Source organism: Phaseolus vulgaris, chromosome 6, assembly GCF_000499845.2.
Source record: "Phaseolus vulgaris cultivar G19833 chromosome 6, P. vulgaris v2.0, whole genome shotgun sequence".
In the NCBI taxonomy this organism is placed as follows: domain Eukaryota; kingdom Viridiplantae; phylum Streptophyta; class Magnoliopsida; order Fabales; family Fabaceae; genus Phaseolus; species Phaseolus vulgaris.
The window spans coordinates 29,708,031-29,729,263 of record NC_023754.2 but is presented as its reverse complement, the minus strand read 5'-3'; the positions used below and the strand labels follow the sequence as shown (position 1 = coordinate 29,729,263).

At 31.3% G+C, this 21,233-nt stretch overlaps 1 protein-coding gene and 1 long non-coding RNA gene across 10 annotated transcripts; one reads left to right on the top strand and one right to left on the bottom strand.

Annotated features, from left to right (window-relative positions):
- The first annotated feature begins 755 nt into the window (after window positions 1-755).
- On the top strand, window positions 756-13,881 carry LOC137832735 (MADS-box transcription factor ANR1-like). Of its 8 annotated transcripts, none has more exons than XM_068641053.1 (9): window positions 756-870; window positions 1,163-1,400; window positions 7,837-7,915; window positions 11,789-11,850; window positions 12,638-12,740; window positions 12,846-12,887; window positions 12,975-13,058; window positions 13,306-13,460; window positions 13,546-13,881. In XM_068641053.1, the coding sequence occupies exons 2-9, from the start codon at window positions 1,219-1,221 to the stop codon at window positions 13,559-13,561; spliced, it is 723 nt and encodes a 240-aa protein (XP_068497154.1). In that variant the 5' UTR covers window positions 756-870; window positions 1,163-1,218; the 3' UTR covers window positions 13,562-13,881. The 8 variants fall into 8 exon arrangements, with proteins under 8 accessions (XP_068497154.1, XP_068497156.1, XP_068497155.1 ...); XM_068641055.1 differs by having other exon boundaries at window positions 768-870; window positions 11,798-11,850; window positions 12,641-12,740; XM_068641054.1 differs by having other exon boundaries at window positions 768-870; window positions 12,641-12,740.
- LOC137832736 (uncharacterized) lies at window positions 12,244-20,661 on the bottom strand. Of its 2 annotated transcripts, none has more exons than XR_011084604.1 (3): window positions 20,525-20,661; window positions 20,385-20,453; window positions 12,244-12,379 (listed from the first exon to the last, which is right to left on the bottom strand). It is a non-coding gene; the product is annotated as an uncharacterized lncRNA (long non-coding RNA). The 2 variants fall into 2 exon arrangements; XR_011084605.1 differs by lacking the exon at window positions 12,244-12,379 and adding an exon at window positions 13,329-13,552.
- Between the last annotated feature and the right edge of the window lie 572 nt (window positions 20,662-21,233).

Genomic DNA, 21,233 nt, shown 5'->3' with positions numbered 1-21,233 from the left:
ATATAAAGTTTTGAATCCATAGAAAGCTTGTTCTACTTTAGCCCAAGTGTAATAATACCTCTTCCCTCAACTTGTTATACACTAATTATTTATTTCCATTTTGGAAAAAAAAACAGACGAAACAGGAAAAAGGCACAGTGTATTATTGTATATAAAATTTTCTTGTTTTGCACTGAAAATAAAAAAATAAAAAGGTTGAATATTAATAATAATATTAATATTATTATTATTATTATTATTTAGTTGAATATAAACATAGTTACCTGGGTATGTTACTTGCAACGGATACAATTGTCAATAATGGAAAGCAGACAGAGTGAAGAGCCATTTTCACGCTTTTCGCCAAACCTAAAAGTAGGAAAAGTAAGCGCCCTCGGTTTTGGAAAGCCACGTGTCGCTTCCCCATACGTCACGCTTTTGCACATTACAGGGTCCCCACGATTCCTGGACTCTAAAATAGTACTAGGTTTAACTTTGCCCCACTCGCACCTCTCTTGCGTCTATCCCACTCGCCCTCTCCTTCCGACACGTGCCCGTTGCTATCTAATTACCCTCGCGGATCCTCCCACACATGTCAACTGATAACGCAGCGCGCGAGTAGGTGTGCGTTGTGTACTCCAGCCGGTAAACCTCGTATGCCTCACACGAAAACCACTAAAGTGGTCAGAAAAACCGCTTTTAAGAAGAAAAACCAGAAAGGGATAGTGGTTGGGACCTTTGTCCAAATAAAACCACTCTGGCTTTCCTTATAAAGCATATAATAGTATTGCATCATGTAACTCTCCTAGGATTAGGAACATTCATCTACGGAAAACTTGTCCTTCTTCTTCTTCTTCTCTCTCATTACAAACCCACTCCCATAATTTTCAAGTAAGTTACTTTCGTTCCTTCTTTGACTTTTCACTCTTTATTATTGGGGGGTTTTATTTTTCGCAAAAAAAAACAAAAAACTGTTCCTTTATGTTTTCAATTTCATGCTTCCTTTTCAAGCCAATTTCTTCTCATTTTGTAAATATTTAGTCTGATGAAGGGTATTAGTGTTCAATAACTCTTGTTCTTGACGATCTCAGTAGAATTTTTTTACCAACAATAAACAATATATACAAATGAATCACTTCAGAGTTGATCCAACTCATTTAATTGTTGTTCATTGATGTATCAGGTTGAAGGTGGTATCTGTGGAGGAACCCTAATATAGATATATATATTTTTTCTGATATGGGTAGAGGGAAGATTGCGATTCGAAGGATCGACAACTCCACTAGCCGTCAAGTGACTTTCTCAAAGAGAAGAAATGGATTGCTGAAGAAAGCTAGAGAATTATCAATTCTCTGTGATGCTGAAGTTGGATTGATGGTGTTCTCCAGCACTGGGAAGCTTTATGACTATGCAAGCACAAGGTAATTGATTAAGATCAATTTATTTGAACAAAATATCTTGGCCCTTTCGATCTATAATTCTGGGTGCAACATTATTGTGTCATTTTTTAACACTTTGCTAATATAAAATCTGTTCTATAAAGTGAATATATAAAATTATTAAAAATTTACAGAGGTACACGTTGGTGGTTGTTGTGATGTTGTGCTGTACGAAGCATTATATATATCTCCCACTTGCATTTAGGAATGGAATAAATATATATATCTGTGAGCTTAATTCTTTAATGCTTGCCCTGCTAGAACTTGCTCTCTCATATGGTGTTGCTTTGGTTGATATAATAATCACAACTTCTATGCATGCGCTTCTGCATGGTACGGTGTTAATGTTCATCACTCCTATTATCCTCATCTGCATTAATTACTCTTTCTTGAGGAAACAAAACCAGAAACTGTTGAATAACTTTTGAAAAAGTTATCTCTTATTCTCAATCTTTTGAGTTGTTAAATGCTTCCAAAGTACAATGCAGTGCAGTCAATGTTCCTAGTAAAGTTATGAAAAGAATACAAACGTAACCTTCCAATTTTCTTCTGTTAATCTAATTAAGAACTCACTAGGTTTTGAATAAGATAGAACATAAGGTACCATTTGGGAATCTATAACTTACATTCATGAACTCGTGGATATACGGTAATGCATATATCATTAGCTTTGAGGTTTTTTATGAGTTCATTGAATCTATATATATAAAATGCAGTCTTAAATTGGTTTTATGATAAACTGGTGAAAGAAGTGTATGCATGCGATGATTGTTCCTCATGCGATGTATAAATAAAAACTACGAAGGAACATAGGAGTGAGGAAACAATAAAAAAATGTGGCAATCAATTACATAACGCGAATGACATGTTGTGATAAAGTTCTTTAAATCATTAGGCTACGTCTTCCTGTTGTATCTCTCATATAGAAGATGCATGGATGAAGCTCATGCAAAGGTAGTTAGCAAAATGGGCCATCCAAGAGCAGATAAATGCATGAAGCTCAAGTAGAGGTAGAGGTGTGAAAATGATCATGCCAAGTTTAACTAAATGCATGTTGCTAACCTTCCTCAAACCAGTTAAGTTTTTGTGAATTGAAAGGCTAGCTTCAACAAGGTGTGGTTGATGGTTAACTACCACAGTAGCTCTATTGGTAAAACATTATAGTCCAAATGGTATCTCGTAGGACATGGTTGCAGTTGTTCTGGAAGAAGACAGGGCTTGAACCTTTAAGTTCCCACTCTCTCTTTTAGGAAAGATGGTTGGAGAAGATTAAGGAGATAATTTCTTTTCATGTATGTAGCCTGAACCTATTGATCAGGAAGTTTCATGGGTTACAAACCATTTTGACATTTTGTGGTGTAGTTGATTGGTATGTTCACAACAATGGTGATGACTGTCTTACTCATTGTGAAGAAATAAAAATAGTGAGAGCTTTGGAATAGGTTTAGTTGCCTTGAACTCTAACACTATGGTCTCAAATGATAATAACACCATTCAACTTTTCTGGTTTGTTTGTGATGAGAAAAAGAAGAAATTCATTATTGAAAATTAACAATACTTGGGGATACTTTCAATATTCTTTGGGTAAGAAAAAAATATCTTGACAACCCACTTTCCATAACCCTTTAAGAACTCTAAATATCGATGAAATATTAAACTAAAGTTATTTAATTAAAATATAAACTAAATTAATTATTGAATAAAAAAAAGTAGTAAAAGTAGTTGTAAGATATAGTGGTATAAATTTTCAAAGTTGATAAATTATCATTACCTGATCCTTCTTCCAATAACCTTCTTATAATATGATATCAACAATAAAGGGTAAAATAAAGTATCATTTTGATGAAGATTGTGGTTTAATATCATACACTAGGTACCAATTAATTGCTCTTCATCAAGAAAAGAATAAATAATTGTTAATGGTGTTAGTTTATTATTTTAATTAAAGCCCGAGAGAAATAAACACAAATAATTGGTTAAGAAAAAAATCAGGTATTATAATCCTATCAGTTCTCTACTGATCTAATCTTGTCACTTCCTAATTTCCTTTTATGCAGTTGATATGCATTTTCTCTAATTCAATTTATCTCCAATTTCTTTAACATATGTTCCTAATTTCTTGTTGTTTTAAACTTGATGCCATGCGTTTTATTATGTTACATACTCATTTTTCTTATTTATTTATTTATTTTTCTGATAAAAAATTATCTTTAATTTCTTAAGTTTATGTTAAAAAAACACATATACTTTATTTTTAGTTGCAATCATTTTAGACCAATAACATTCAAATTCCAATAATTTTTTTTATCGAGGAGAGTCAATCTTCAAGACAATAAACTCAATTTCCATTATTCTAATAATCACAAGAAGGTTCAATAGTTAGAAAATGAAACAACTACATAGTCTTCACAAGACAAAGAATCACGTATCAAAGTTGACAGTGAGGAGGGAACAAAAGAAAGTATTGAAATAGGTTTTGTTTTCTAACCTTTTAAGGCTAAGATCTCAAATGAAAGATGTCATAACATTTAACCAACCAACTCTAGTATTTTTAAAAGGAGAAGAAAAAAAGAATATTTGTTTAGAAGTTGATGAAATATATGTGGAGGATTAAAACCTTTAAAACAAAAATAAAAGATAATTTCCATCAACATTTTTTTGGATTGTAAGTTGGATAGGCCACATCTTCTACATTTTCAATTCTTTCTTTTAGTAAAGGGAATAACAAGAGTTGATTCCAACAAAGTCAGAGTAGGATAAAATCAAGAGTGTGAGATTGTGTTAATTACCTAAAAGTCTGTGGGATTAGATGGCATCATTTTTCTTTATGTAAGATTTTTAAGAGACAAAAGTGATTTTGTTCTAACTCTCTAATTAGAAGATTAAACAACTCATTTGGTCCTTACAAAACATAAAGGAATGATTACCTTTTATTCTTATGAGGATTTTTATAAAGGTATTTGTTGGAACAACTAGCTCTAGAAAAGAGGGGTTAATACAATTTTGGATTTTTTTGCGAAAAAAATTATAGTAAACAGTCTAACAAACAAGTAAAACAACATATTTTTACACTGGTTCAGAGACTAGATCTATGTCTTCCTTTAGCAAATCACTTACGAGGTTCCACTAACAATAAAAAAAATTACAATTCAAAAATAAAATCACTTCTAGTTACACGAGTACATAAACCAACCTTGATTTTGTTTTCTTAAGATTAAGAACTCTCAAAAGAAAGAAACATTCTTAGAGAGCATAAATAAAACTCAATGGATAAACTTCACAATGTGAACAATTACAAAGACAAATGCTCATACTACATAGAATACTTCAAGATCACTGGAAGGTAGAAAGAATTGTATAGTAGTTGTGTGTTCTTCATCTTTATCTTTGACTCTTTGTATGAAGTCTAGAAGATTATCATTGTAACTTTGAATCAACTTACACTTAATATATGCTAGCCATTAAAGGAAATCTTCATCCTTACTGGCTTAAACGCTTGATAAAGAAATATTTGCTAGCATTTTGAAAGGGCTTATGCCTCGACTTTGCTCATGGAAATAATTCAAACATTACTTGCAGATATCATAATTGAACATAAGGTGTTAATACATTTGTTTCTATATTAGTATAACTATTTAATCATTTGTATAAAATCATTTTTGTACATAGATAATATAGTTGTTTCATGAAATCATTTTCAAAACTTGTATTTATCTAAAAAAATTATTTGATCATTGTGGCTTATTCTGTTAAAAAATTTCAAATTATAAGATCACATGGTCTGATAGATCGCCTAATGCGAAAATTGCATAACTATTTAATGATTTCATGGATCTTACACATGTTAGAGTGTTCACATAAATTAAACACAAATTCAAATAGATAAAATACTTAAATTATTCGTTATCATCAAAACTTCATAAATGGTTATAAGATTGTCTAGTAAGATTGTCTAATAATACTGTCTAATTAGACTATCTAGGATCTCTTAGTATTTTCCAAAAAATTATATATACTCAAAATTTTAAAAAAATCAAACAACTTTGAAGAGAACGTGAATTCTTGATGAATATTCATTTAAAGTGGAATGTTAGATATTACAAAGGAAATATTACAAAGGAAAGGATATGGGATAACGTACTTAAAAAGGTTAATTTGAAAATATATATATGATTTAGTATTTTGGAATTACTTTTTATATCATATGATATGTAGATTTTGGAATAAAATAAAAAAATATATGCATGTTTATTGATTTCAAGAATATTTGGATTAGCGAATGATAATATGTTTATTAATCATATTACATATTTTTTTATATATTATTTTATCCAAAATACTAAACAAAAAAGTTAGTTTCATTTTAACACGCATATACACATACACCCATAACTTGTTTAGATGACATTATATTATTTTTTTATTATATATTTTACTTACATAATAGTTATATCTCGTGCTTAAATTAATGGTTTTTTCTTCATTAATAAAATAATTTTGTCTACAATAAAAGTTTGGTTATTTTAAAGGCCCTCTCTTTGAAGGTATGTATGTATAATTTTAGATATATTTATCCTATATATCTTTTTAAAACTGGACCGAGTCGTACACAGTTTCTTATGGAATTATTTCTTATATACAGTATTTTAAACATTATATATATATATGATGTTTTATTATACATATTTTATTTTTCTTATTTTACCTTTATAATTATCACTGTGAACTATTATTTTCCTTGCAATAATCTTATATTTTTAGTCTTTCTGGTCTTTCCTACCTTACATCTAGTAACTATACTTCTCATATCACTCTTATCTTAGCATACAAATTACATATTATTTAGTAATTTAACTTTCTTTATCACTTTTTATTTTTCATTTATATTTTTAAAATCACAAAGAGTATATATATATATATATATATATATATATATATAAATAGTTGAATTCACAAATTATATCATTAACACACTTAATTATTTAAATCTTAATTTATTAGAGAATTGGACCTAAATCTCTTAGTTGTAATTTTAATTCCTCAACAACCTCAGTCAAATAATCTTTATAAATAAAACATTTAAAGAGATCTAACTAGAAATGACTTATTTACATTATTAGTTTCAATCAAATGTCATTAAGATGTTTGAAGTTTAAAAGCATTTGTTAACATAAATTAAATCTTAATTAAAAAAACAAAAGGTAATATAAATATTAAAAACAAAAAATAATGATATAGGTAAGTAAAAGCTCAGATAAACAAAATTATTTTACCCTATCTTAACAATTGAAAATTAGCTACTCATCATTATTCCAACAATATATATTTTTACCTAAGGTGATTGAAACAATCATGAAACACCAATGCTCATTATATTTAAATTTCCCAATAATTACTTGTAAGAGTGTAATATATTAGTTATTTCAGATAATTAAAATCCAAAAGTATAGTACAGGTGTTCAACAATTGTTAATAATACAACTATCAATACATAGCTTAAATATTAAGGTCCAACCCCAATATCAGTACATTAAAACTAAATTACATGTAAAAGAAAATCTAAACAAAACGAAATACTTCAAAAGCAATAATTCTGTTTTATTTTTTTTTCTAAAAGAAACGAATTAAAACGAAATAAAGGCCAGGAATAATTAGAAATCTCTTGAACCTTTGCTAGACTGTAGCTTTTTTTAACCGTTAGGGATAATTTAATAAATAGGCAATTTTTTAACAATGAAAGGATATAAATAAGTTTTATTTTAAAAACGATCTTGTTTATAGTTTAGTTTTTAAAATAACACTGAAGTGGTGTTTTCAAAAATAACTATTGTTTCTTGTAAAAAATTAAAACTGTACCTTTTATTGGAAATTGATTTTAAAATAATATTTTCTTTGATAAAATCTTATTTCAAAACACGACCTACTAAAATATATAAATTTTTAAAATTTGACTTATTTTGATAATATATTTACAAAATTTACCTACAAATAGAAAAAAAAATCATAAATTTGAACATAATTTTCTACTAGATAAGACAATTCTTTTAGGCTCATTCTTTGCCTAACAGTTGAATTCTTCAAATAGAAAACTTTCACAGCCTTATAGTCTTCAATAATTTCACAATTTATCCACTCCAACATGAAAATAACATTGAAATGACATGCTTCTACGATAATACATTAAAGCCACAATTTCAAAGCTAAGCATTATATAGATAGATGTCATCCTTTACTCTTTCAAAAAAATCCAATATTTCGTTGAATGACTAAACTAAAATCATAAGTTTAAAAGCTATGTTTAGTTTGTCTCCAAAATTATAATATAGATACTTCTTACAATAACTAGATTTTGTAACGTGCTGAACTGAATCTTTTACTTGAAAACAAAATACTCAGATACTGTTGTAATGTCTGGCAGCATGAAATCTGTTTTTGAGCGCTACAACAAGCTAAAAGAGGAACATCATCACCTCATGAATCCGGTTTCAGAAGAGAAGGTAACTGTTTCTACACCATCCTTCCTTCCACTTTGTTTCCAGCGTTGGAGCATTACATTACATTTTCTTGAATTCATTAATTCGCAAAAGATATTTTTGTTCAGTATCTTTCAAATGATACATACCAAAAGTACAACCACAGTTTTGAGGCCGATGCACAAGTCAACCCATTTATGCATTGATGTGGCTAACTACTAATTGTTAAGTCTGATATAAACTGTATTTCATAGCCAGTATATATAGCATATAGAGAATCTTCAAAAATTTAAATATTCTCAGTAATGAATAAAATAAATGTCTTCTAAGTATAAGAATTAAAAAATAAATTTAACTACATTAGTAATCAAACTAACTTACACCATCCATAAATCTTGCCTTTACTTTAGGGTTTACATAATTACCAAACTCTTAATCTAATACCCTATCCTTATTATAATAGGTTTAATGATAAGTTTCAGAAAACTATAAAGTGAACTTAACCTCACAAAATGAACATGCTAAATTACAATCTGTCCATCATTCTTCCCTGACTAATGTTATAAAAACAGAGTAAGAGCTTATGTTGGGTCCAATAATTCCACTCATCAACGTCTATTTCACCAATTTATAGTCCGTCTTTGATAATTAGGATACTAGTAAGGTCTAACTAATGCTTAAAGTAGTTGCTCCCCTTCAAATGGATTGAATGACCATGTCTACTACTATTTTAAGGGTACTACTATGTTGAGAAATTTCACATAGTTTACTGTAAGTCTTAGGGAGCTTGGATAACTTCATTTATTGCTTTAAAATGAAATCTAAATTTCCTTTTTGATAAACTTTCTTGTTCTGACATACATGTTTATAATTGAAGTATTTGGAAGTTCCATATATTTCTCTTATACAAGTTCACTTAATGTCTATTGTTTTAAAATGGAATCTAAAATAATTATTCAAAGTGCTTTAAAGGTATAGTTGACCTTGATTGAGATGGTTCACCCTATTCAGTATCTTGCCCACCAACTGTGAATGGTATAGTCAAATTATCAATATTAGCTTTTATATCACCTAATTGCCAACCAATCCAATCCCCAAGAGAACAAAGTCAACTCCTTCCAATCTGAAAAGCAAAAAGTTTTGTATCTCCATTTTCTGCGGTTGCAGCATCAACTCTTGACATAACTCCTTGGTACTTTATGTTGCACAGATCATCCTTACTTTGATGGATACCAAATTGTGAACTCCACAATCCATCATCCCTACCTTCTGACTTCCCAAACATTTCCAACACTTTCAAGGATCCTCTTATAGCCAGTCCCACTATGCTGCTATGCGGTGAAAGTTGAACCCCTTGGACCTCCATTGCCTGATAAGCTGAATCCTTAACATTCTCCTCGCCTTCTTCCTCAAACAATATCATCTAGTATTTGTTCTTACAAACGTAATTAGGTCTATATTTCTCTTAACATCCGAATCACTTCCTTGATCCAACATTTTCCCCCATCTTTTTCTCTAACAACTGCTGGAATCTTCCCAATCTCCTTTTCAGTTATCCTCAATTGCTTGAAAAATCTATTAACTAAAGTACCTCTGATCTCACACTTTCACCCCACTTTTTAGAGTCCGACATCACTTTCCATGTCAACCTCTATTGCCAATGCTTGATTCTTCTCTACCGTCACTGCCTTCTCTACCAATTGAGAGAACATGGATCATAAAGTCCAACCTCGGTTTGCACCTCCTCTTTTATTCAGTTCAAGAAAATGCTCATACAATGTTGCTCAATTCTCCTAAAATAAGCTCCTGGATATCTAACAAAATTTTCAACCATATCTACTACCGACTCTATTTGTAGCAGACCTAGAAGGATTTCAAAATGGATTTTTGATCAAGAAGGGTTGGAATCTCTTTACACCGTTACCTTGAATTGCTCCTAAGAAGGATGTGGGTCGTCATTACCCCACCACTGAAACCAACCCGAAGCTCTTTCTCTTCTGTTGCTTCTTTGATGCAAAAGTACCGTTCCAACTCCCAGCCTACTGGTCCACCTGAATGCGTCGTCTCCCAACAATAAGAAATGGGAATCTAAAGTTTTCTCCATTACTCCCTAAATAATTGTCAGGGACTCCTCATTCTGAGATGTGACATTCTTCCTAGTTTGATGCTCGCTCTCTACAATTTGGATTGTTCTCCATCAAGCACATCAATCATTTCCTCAACTTCCTTGAGTCGGACCTCTTGCACCTTGCAGTGGATCTGTCGCTCCTTCTTTTCTTGCCCCAATATGCATTCTTCCTCCAAAAATCTATCCACCGATTCCAATCTTGTTCCCATTTCTCATACCAACCAAAATGCTTCTAACCTTTATTTGTATGCAATACCCATAAGTCCATAATGGGGCTTTGATACCAAGTGCTAAATCTGGATCAAGATTCTGAACAAAGGAATAAATCGTTACTGGCGAACCCTAGTTCACCAACCTGCCCCAATGTGGACACAACCAAGAACTGAAGTACACAAAAAAGAGTGCATTTCTGGATGTCTGACAGATCTAAGGTTCTTCCCCTCTGTTTTGGTCTATTTCAACTGCTGTTCTTTCCTTCTCTAAATTTCCTTATTTATTCTCTCAGCTTAACTAACTCTGACCATAGGGAATGAAACGCTCTTCTAACAACAGCAACCTCTTAAATAACTCTAATATGTCGTCTGCTTCTCTTTTATGTTTCCTACATAAACCCTCTTAATCAGCATCATAACCAACATGGTGCCTGGATTTTGAATGAGAAAAAACCAAAACAGGGGTGAAGGACATTGGTATTTTTAAAGAGAATCTCGTAAAATGCAATTATTTCTTCTAAAATATTCTGAAGCATATACACACTGAGGTTTTCCTATTTAAGAATGGGTAAGGAAAACTAAGGAGAACTCGTCCGTTGATTAAAATGATTCCAGCATCAAATCAAGAGGTTAGACATGAAACTTGAAGAACATTATATCCATTTAATAACCTTCTTCTATACAAACAGGAGCTGTTAGATTCCCACATTACATCTCACAAGGCATCCAAGTTCCACTCTAGAGTGTAATACACCACATTAAATCTTCCCTTTCTGATCTTTTAAAAGCTATTCTGTCCAATTATTTTGGCTTAGCTCAAGGGAGTTGGGATAGGCAGTGCAGAATTGAGAAAAGATTAAAGCCACGGTAATGACAACTTCATGTGCCAAAATAACATATAGTGGATCCTGTCCCCTTCCCCTCTAATTTCTATGCTTAAAAAGACACTAGTTGCTCCCTACGAAAAACTATCTTAAAAATAAATCTTGAGGCCACATATAACAAAAGAATGATCTGGGAAAGGAACTCTAGAGGAGGCATGCAACGGATCCATGCCTAGCAGCACACAATGCCAGTTTGAGGATGGAAAATACATAAGTGACAAACCGCAGAAAATGAAGATGTAAACAGGACATTAAACGATTATTATAGGCAATATGAGAAATGGGCAAAAAATTTACGAAATTAATAAATGATCCAAGAAAAATACAAATCGACGTAAGTTAGATAACTGATAGGTATAAACTAACTTCACCAAGCTCATTTTCAAGGAAAATGTAACTTATTCACCTAACTGAAGTCTACCATTAGTGAAACAATAAACTTGAGAGATTATCAAAAACAAGGTTAGAACAAACAAAACTACTTGCAGCAAAATAATATTGTACAGGACCATATTAGCAATACTTTTAGTCTTAAAAAGCATCCTTAAGTTGGTTTTCAACTCTAACGTTACTATGTTAGTCCTCCAATTGTCTATCCTGCAATTCTTTGATTTAAAATTAGTTCCTTAAGTAATAACTGTTTAATTGATATCTGCGTTTCTCTTCTTGCTAGTTTTGGCAGACAGAAGCAGCAAGCTTGAGGCAACAGCTTCAGTACTTGCAAGAATGCCACAGGTAAAAATATAAATAAACTAACACCCATTAGAAGCATTAATGCACTATATGAGCAAGCCAAAGGTATAGAATCGAACAGGTTATTTGATCGGAGTTGACTCCAGTAAAGAGATATGTTAAGTGACCAAGTAATGGGTACCTATCAACCATTGATTTGAATTAGTGGGATAAATTTACAATGCATCTTTTTTCAATTCCTCAGAAGATGTCTCTACTTTCTCACTTTACACATCCAAATTCTACATCGCCACCTTTGGGAAGAAAAAAAATATTGAGGGCATAAAACCGGAAAAGGAAAAGGGGAAATTTTATATTACAACATCCAAAAAAGAAAAACGAATCCATCTTTACTTCTTTTTTCTCTCGAAGCATTTCCAGAGAATGAACTTAAAATATATTAAAAAGTACTTCACATATTTGTTATTTGTTGGTATGTCAATCTGTTCATGTCAAACGCTTGAGGCACCCCTCAGCTGTATGAAATGTGAAGATGTTACAAGACCCAAAAGGTTGATTCAGTAGCTCATTCCTGGAAACAAACTTATGGTAAATCAAACAATTTTGTTCTACAGACTCTGTAGAGTTTTATATCAGTTAAACACGTGATGCTATCTTGGAAATTTTACTGATATCTTTAAAAGGGGTAATGGACAGCTTAGTTTCTTAAACAAAAAGACAGAAATGCAAAAAAAACTTATTTCAGAAACTTACGATATTTTTTTCTGTCAAGAGATAAACCAATTTAAAATTGAGACAGCATTTCATTTTTTCTTTCTTTCGGCAATAGCAGGCAATTAATGGGTGAAGAACTCACGGGTTTGGGTATCAAAGAACTACAAAATCTGGAAAACCAACTGGAGATGAGTCTAAAGGGTGTTCGCATGAAAAAGGTATGATTGTTCAGTTCAAATTAAACCTCTTCTTCCCTATAAGATTTCATCCTTTTATGGAAAATTTATAACTTACAAGTTACATTATCATCTATGTCCCTCCAGGATCAAATTTTAACAAGTGAGATTAAAGAACTACGCCAAAAGGTTTTTAAAAGTCTTGTTTTATTCTTGCCGATATTGACTAAGATTTTCCCAAAAAATTCTGACCAATTGTCTTTAACGCCATTGCAGGGAAATCTCATTCATCAGGATAATGTTGAACTTTATCAAAAAATGGACCAGATTCAAAAGGAAAATGCAGAGCTACAGAAGAAGGTAAATAATCCAACACATTATATAATTCAAAAAATCTATTATTTCATTTTTTCATAAACGCACGTGCATGCCTAAGACTAACAGAGGCTTGTACAATGAATAAGTCAGCACATACACAGACACTTCATATGAATAAGGCCATGTCAAAGAGATTTCACTCATTCATTGAGCTTAATTCTATTTATCTAGAAGCTAAAGGCTTAAAGTTTCCTTTAGATAAACCTAAACAGAAGATTTTGGATGTTAGGTTTATGGAAGCAGGAGCACAGGTGAAGAAAATGCGGCATCCAATCCTTCTTTCATGGTCAGAAATGGATATGATTTACATGCACCTATCGGTCTCCAGCTAAGTCAGCCACAGACTCAATACAGTGAATCATCAGCCAAAGTAATGAAACTCGGGTATTCCCTCAAACTGATAATAAATCGAGTCAATAATTTTTCCTTTTAATTTCACAAGACCCTAAAAACTTAATTTCTGTACCAGACTGCAGCTGCATTAGCAAAAAACTGTTCAGTAATCGGGGAGGGTTGTCATTTTGTGACAAGAAGCAACTATGTTACAACTTCTGCTTAGAATGATCAAACTTTCTATGAGTTCAGTCTTGTAGTTCCTCAACCATATTCGTTCCATCCAACACTACAATGCATGTATGGTACGAGATTATCTATCAAGAAGCTTATGATTGCTGTTAATGATTAGACATAATGATTGCCCTTGTAAAGTTTAAGCAATAAAAATATCAACAATTGAGCCTGGTGTTGTTTTCTATAAATTCTAAATACATATTTCGAGATCAATTAAATCAAATTTAGAACACAACCACCTGCGCCTATACATTCAATAAGTCATCCAAAACACATTGGAAACTATGTAGGTCAGAAAGTAAGTGACAAATAAGCATGACTGATGATTCTTCAAAATGAATTATAAAGAAGTATTGTTCACAATGAAGAGGAGGAAATCAATATCCCCAAATCATACAAACCAATATATTCTGCAATAACATGGGCCTGCTTCATGCATAGCTTACACATGAAGCAGAAACAGAAACTTATCAACCGATAATAGGAAAAATATTCATCTTCAGACAAACACACCTAAATTTATATTTAAATAGTTAAATCATCATTGCTGATTCATACTACTAGACTTTCCTTATGGCTGATAGTACATTATTCTAATTTTCACAATCTAACAAATTCACATCTTTGTACTTGCAATATCATAAGATTCTGCATATAATGTTAGTCACATATCCACATGTCAAGTGGGACTAGACTGTATCTCCCTTTCATCCCAGTCAAGTGCCACTAGAGCAAACAATATAGACCGGGAATTGAAGACATTAATCTTCTGGACTCAGAAGGGTTACTATATAGAATAGAATATCATATCATATCAAAGGTAAAAATAATCATAGTGCATAATGCAACTGAAAAGAGCAATGGCAGGGCATGCTACAGCACTTACAATTTTTGTGAATTATTCGCACATAAAATCAGTATCAAATTGCCAAGAATAACAATAAAGGGAGCTTTTTCTTGCAGATGCTTCAATCATGCAATATCAAAGGTAAAAATAATCATAGTGCATAATGCAAGTGAAAAGAGCAATGGCAAGGCATGCTACAGCACTAACAATTTTTGTGAATTATTCACACATAAAATCAGTATCAAATTGACAAGAATAACAATAAAGGAAGCTTTTTCTTGCAGATGCTTCAATCATGCAATAGAACAATCTGAAGAGATATTAAAATTCAGGTACATATTATAAAGAATTAGCCATGGATTAGAACAAGTTAAGGCCAGTAAAAGCAGGAGCAGACATTAAGGACAAATAAAAGACTTAACAAAAGGAAGCTTATAACATGAGTAAAACCCATCCTTTTAAAAACCAATCTGCGTCACCAAACAAGATTGTCAAATCGCAATCCTCAAAGTCATAATTTTTTTATTTAAAATTACTTTTGTGACCTAACTTGACATCTCATACAAGATAACAGAAATAAACTATTGATTTGTGTCAGCCATGTGACAGTTGACAGATTGACACTAACATTGACAGTTGATGCAAATGCACAGATTGTTCATAACTATATTAAGGGATTAACTTTCGAGTACTTATTAATGTATAGCTGGGTTTTCCCATCCAGCGGCCACCCAGAGAACATGGTCATTAATGTGTATAAATATAGTCTATTATTTCAAAAGTGCCCAATAGTAAATGAACATGATTGTATATAATTATCAATATGATTAACACTAACCACCATTAGGTACTTCAATAAAGTCATTATATTATTTGACTACTTGTGAGACAAAGTTAGCCAATACTAGACATTTCAATGACCACTAAAGTTTATTTCTCTATAGGAAAAGCAAATAAATTTAAGATAAGCCAGACATCCATCTTATCATTAGTTGGTTATTATAGTTGAGTAACCAATGTACTTAGTGACATTCATGATAGGTCAAACATCCTGTCCTTTTTCTCCTTTCTAATACTCTCAATTTTCTCTCATGTTGTCCCCTTAAAGTCCCTTCATTATTATATAATATATAGTAAGCGGAACCTATAGCAGTACAATAAAACTTGCCTTCCAGTTTAGTATGTAATTTGCAATCACAAATAACTCGATATCATTCTCCATTTTAGTCATCCCACTTGAACCCTATGGGTGACATCCCCCTTAGTTTCTCTATCATTTTGTATTATTAATCGTAGATATTAGAACTTAGAAACGTGTAGTATGACATTTGTTCCTATCTTTAATTCCAAGACATATTCCTCGTCTCTTGCAAAAAATTCCAATGCATATTGTCTTATCCCTGCTTAAGAAAAAAAAACTTTGTTTCCCTAGTTGTCTCAAAGTTCAAGTTTGATGTTAACTGATTTCCTTGATTCCTCAATTAAAACTGTTTCATCTGCAAAAAACAAGCAAATAGGGATAACATTTATCTAAGAATTTAAGGATGAAGATTTTTATAAAATTGTTTTATTACTTTATATATTTGTTTTTCATTGTTCTTAAAAATTTTGTCGTGCAAATTTTATCAATTGGGATATTGTATATTATGCAGGGACGTCGAGGTTACACCGAGCTGATAATCTTGCACAAAAAGCATCGAATGAATCTATAGAATTTTTGGGGAAGGAATAGTACCATTCCAGGGCTAGTCCCTTGAAAGTAGATGGGAAAAGTCTGCAATGTACTTCGAAGTTCTCATAGAAGGTGTCCGCCTTGGTCAGGTATGCCTTGATGTGTGTCTTTGGGTCCAACAATCCATCATACTTTTCAATGGAATGCCACTTCCACTTTTCGGGAAGTTGAGCCTTCATCACCTCATTTAATGGAGGCATTAGAACAACCTTAAAAGATTGTTGTCCATCACACACCTGTCCATCATTGGATAGATCCGAAGCTCGGGATTGGATGTCAGTCTAAAATTGTTGAATTCACGTCTCGGACAAAGTGAACTAGTTGTCTTCCATCCTCAGTAGGTTGCTTTTCTGATAGGATTGGATGAGATTCAGCAACCTGCTCGGTGCGTTGAGTTCTGAATTGCAAGTTCTTCTTCAACCAGTATGCATTCTGGTCCTGGTTGAGTATTGCGAATTGCTCATGGATAGCTTGCAACTCAACCCGATGCTGGTTCAACTTGCGCTAATGTTAGTTATGAATAAGCTCCAAATCCTTGTCAAATTTGGCATGCATGCTAGCTATTGCATTTTGGAAATTCTCATTTTTTGGAAGAAGAGTCTCCACATTTGATTTTAGGGCTCTGACAATCAATGGGTTCATGTCAAGGTTTGACGACGATGATGCAATAGTTCTGCTTCTAGTAAAGACCACAAGACTTGTGATCGGGGAATAGTTTTACACAGGCTTCACAATGGGCGCCAAATGAGGAGAAATGGAAAAATGCTTGTAAAGATAAACCCATGTTCCCCTTAGATTTAAGGCAATCTAAATACAGTTTCCTCCCTTAACCCTCTAAGACGGTTTTTAAGGACAAAACTGACATGGCTCTTAAGCTCTAAACTTCAAAGTAGACAATACCTTGAATGTGGTGATTGACTCTCGCAATGCTATCTCAATCAACTTGAGGTCAAAATATTGACACATCTGTGAGAATGAAAAAGTGGTTTCAAGGACGAACTCTCGTTCTCTTAGCTCTAAACTTAGGGACAATGGAAAAGCGGTTCTAAAGACGAACCCGCATTCCCTGTAGACATCGACTGGGAAGTTTGTTTAAATACATTTAATAGTCTCACATCTCTTAGGAGTTGAAGTCAAAACAATTTAAGTACACATTCCTTCCTTAATCTTCTGAGACACCTTTCATGAGCAAAACCATAATGATGTATATCAAATGTAATGATTGACCTTAATGATGTATATCAACGAAAGTTCGGAACACGTACTCTACAATCATTTTGACACCCATACAGTTTAAATTTGAATGTTGTGTTTATAGTGTTCACGCAATAATATTAATAACAATAATTATTATTAGAAAACATTTGTACCAAACACTTTAAGTTTATCGTCAAATCCAAGACTCAACCCTATTCAGGAAATGAAAACTACCAAATTTTAGTATGATAGGGAATGAGGGAATTTGCATTGAATCGGTGAAATGCATAGATAATTGAAAGAATACAAAGGGCATAAGTACATTTTGGGCTCACACTAGCTAAAAGCTATAGGAGTAATTGTCATTTGATACCGCACTAGTTATAGCTGGAAACTATGAATATTAGACGCTTTTGCTCTCTTTTTTCAAGGCCAAATAATTGTATTATTACAAAAACAAAAGGTAGATAGCAATCACAATGTAAATAACGACATCTAACAGTAAAACTAACTAAGTCTCATCCTATCATTAAGCTTATAAAACTATAACACAATGTATTTTCTTTCAATGAGTTCATTTTTGTTCACATATAAATAATGTATTTTGATTGGATTGTTTATAATATTTAAAGAAATAATTTATTGAAATAATTGTCATTGTTATAATCAATTATATGAAACAAATTTTATTTAGGACATGCTATGTTAAAAGTGCGTTTAAGATGTTTCATTTGGATTATTGAAAACAATAAAATTGTTGTAGGAAAAAAATGAAGTCATTTTTATATAAAATTGCCAATTATATTTATTATATTTTAAGTCCGAACAAGTCCCGTTTTTTTAAAATATTATTCTTGTAATTATACAATTATCCTCGAATTTAAATTAATTTAACTGTCTTTCGCATTTTAAAATAATATAGAAACTAATTATATAGAATAAAATAATATAATAATGCGGTTATAGTTACTATTTGATAAATTTACAAGGATTAAAATGCTAATTATAATATAATTTTCAAGAACATAATTAATACGAGAGAATAAGATTATAAACAGATATTTTTATATTAAAAGAGGCTATATAATTATAATCCAAAAATATAATTCAATCCAACGCGTCACTCCAAAATCCAAATATGATCAAATTGTATAATTAGGCTCCTCTAAAATGAGAAATCCTTTAGGATGTGTTTATTTTCAAGATTATGATTTTGGATCCTTTCATGTTTTATCAGGTAACATGATATCGTATTGAAGAAAAAAGATACATTATTTATTAAATAGAGATCCAACATGATTAATTTTCGCAACCAATAATTATATTATATAAACATTGCTTAATATAAGAATATCCAAATCCCAATCTTACATTCAGAATGAAAAAAAAAATTACTAATGTTACTTTTAAATATGTTTGATTATTTAGAGTATAATCCAAGGTTAAAATATTAAAAATAAAAATTATAATAAACAATCTTTAAAATTATGATTAAAAGTTAGCAAGTTATTTTTCAGCTAATATTTGTTTCCTCACTTTATTCTCAATAACTAAAAAATTTAAATACAAAAATAGTTATAAGAGATATCTTCATGCTACTTCTATAAAAAAAATGTAATAAAATTTTTGTTTGCTTTAAGACAATCAAATAAAAATAAATCCTTCCAAACTATTCTCTACATTACCCATCTAAAAATAAAACATAATAGCATAATCAACTATAAAATAATTGATTATATATTGTTCCATATATTAGAAAAGGTCTTTTGAAAGAAATAACAGTTTATAAACATCTTCTTTAATTCATTAATAAATTGAGACACTTTTAAGACAAAACCATAAAAGATCTATACAAAACTAAAAACAAACAATATCTCAAATTTAGCAATGCAAATTGAGTTCGAAACAAGTATAATTAAATATTGAAATCATCCCTAAAAATTATATCGCCCTTTACATAAAGGTAAACTAAGTTCTTCTAGACATTCTAGGATCAACTTTCTTTACCAGTAATAATATTTCCTTATTTTTCGAAAGCTCTCTCACTCCTCAAAGTAACTTACACTGAACACTCATTTAGTTTGAATGATCAATGTGTACGCCCTCACATGTATACTTTATAGGTTTTGCCACAATAAAAGCTATCTCCGAAATCGGAATCAGTCATCAGTTTCATCTCCAAAGTATGACCCTCTCTCCCTCCAGAATTATGTATGCGTTCCATATAAATTACTAGAAATCATACTGAATAGTTTTTTTAAATATTAAAAATAGTCCTTCAATATTAGTAAAATACTACTAAGGAACTATTTTAACGAATATTCAATATTATAGATATTACTTATAAATCTCACACACATGAGTTTCTTATCAAGTAATATTTTGATATGAATATCATAAATATGATTTATTTTTTAAAAAGAGTTTGTTACTAAAGAATATTCAAGGATACTTCTAAACCTTTACTAAAGAATGAAAGAGAGTACTGTTCAAATGACAAAATTGATGGTTATTCCCAAGGATTCATGATTGTAATTATATAAAAATTATTAATGGTAAGCGATACGGAACCATTACCAACCTCGATAGATAAGCTATCTTAATTATCTATTTATCCAAAACATTACCATTAACATATGTAAGCTAAATAAATTAAAAAACAATTAACGCTAAAAAAGGTAAAGCAACAAACACAAACACAATGTTGCACCATTTGCTACTTGCAATTGGCATAGAGCGGGGGAGGAAAAAACCACGAATCAGCGGATTCTCATTACCACAGAATCCATATCGATCTCTCACAAGTCGCAAAAAGAAGAGAAAAAGCCAGAAACATGAAAATATACATCAAAACTTCAAAACAAATGGGGGCAAAAACAATGAATCACTCGCACAATCATATATACGTTAAAAGAAGGCTAATAAATGCATACGTATGTATGAAGATGAATTTGAACCGTACCTTGGCAGATCCGTTTGTATTCTATAGCTTCCTCGTTCTCCACGTTAGGTCACAGAACTAAGCATAAAACTGTTCACAATAAGCAAAAGCGTAAGGTGAGTTAAAAACGGCGGCGAAAACGAAATGGAGAAAGAAAGAACCGTGTGATTGGCGACGAGAAGCGAAGCACGAGCGCGATCGGCGAAGAGAAGGAACGAATGGTTTTTCATTGTGAATGATTCAGAGATTAAAGAGGAATCACTAATCAGCTTTCTCACGAGATGAGTCTGGTTTGAAGAAGGGCATGGGTACTATTACAACGGCAACGTGGTAGAGAGAGAAGAAAATATCTTCGTTAAGAGGCATTAAATTAATAATTAATTATTGGAGAGGTATAATCCTCTGCGGCAGAGGTAATGGTGATCTGCACAGCTATTACTCACTTCACTCTTAATTTAATAAGGTTTAAATATATTTTAAATCAATGCAAATTTCAATATCTACTCCTCCTCTCCTCTCCTCACCGCAGCAGACACACAACACAACGACAGGAAGATACGTATAATTTTTAAAATATAGAATATGAGGACACAGATTTATATATTATATAATTATGAATTATATAAATTAATAATAAAGATTTATGTACATAAGTATGTTTTAAATTATTTTTTAGAGTAAAATGATATTTTTCATGACTGATTCAAAAATATTTGTTTCTTATTTTTATAATCATAATAAAAATTTATACAGTAAGATTGAATTTTAAAAAAATTAATATATTTTTCTTTTATAAAATTATATTAAAACCGTATTAAAATTGTCCAAATCTAACAAATACTTTTTGAATTTGACACTTCACGGACACGT

Excerpts from the sequence above, each read along its gene's own strand:
- LOC137832735 (XM_068641053.1), top strand. The coding sequence starts at position 1,219 with ATGGGTAGAGGGAAGATTGCGATTCGAAGGATCGACAACTCCACTAGC. Across the intron at positions 11,851-12,637 it reads TACTTGCAAGAATGCCACAG|CAGGCAATTAATGGGTGAAG; the intron begins GTAAAAATATAA and ends TTTCGGCAATAG. Across the intron at positions 12,888-12,974 it reads TTAAAGAACTACGCCAAAAG|GGAAATCTCATTCATCAGGA; the intron begins GTTTTTAAAAGT and ends ACGCCATTGCAG.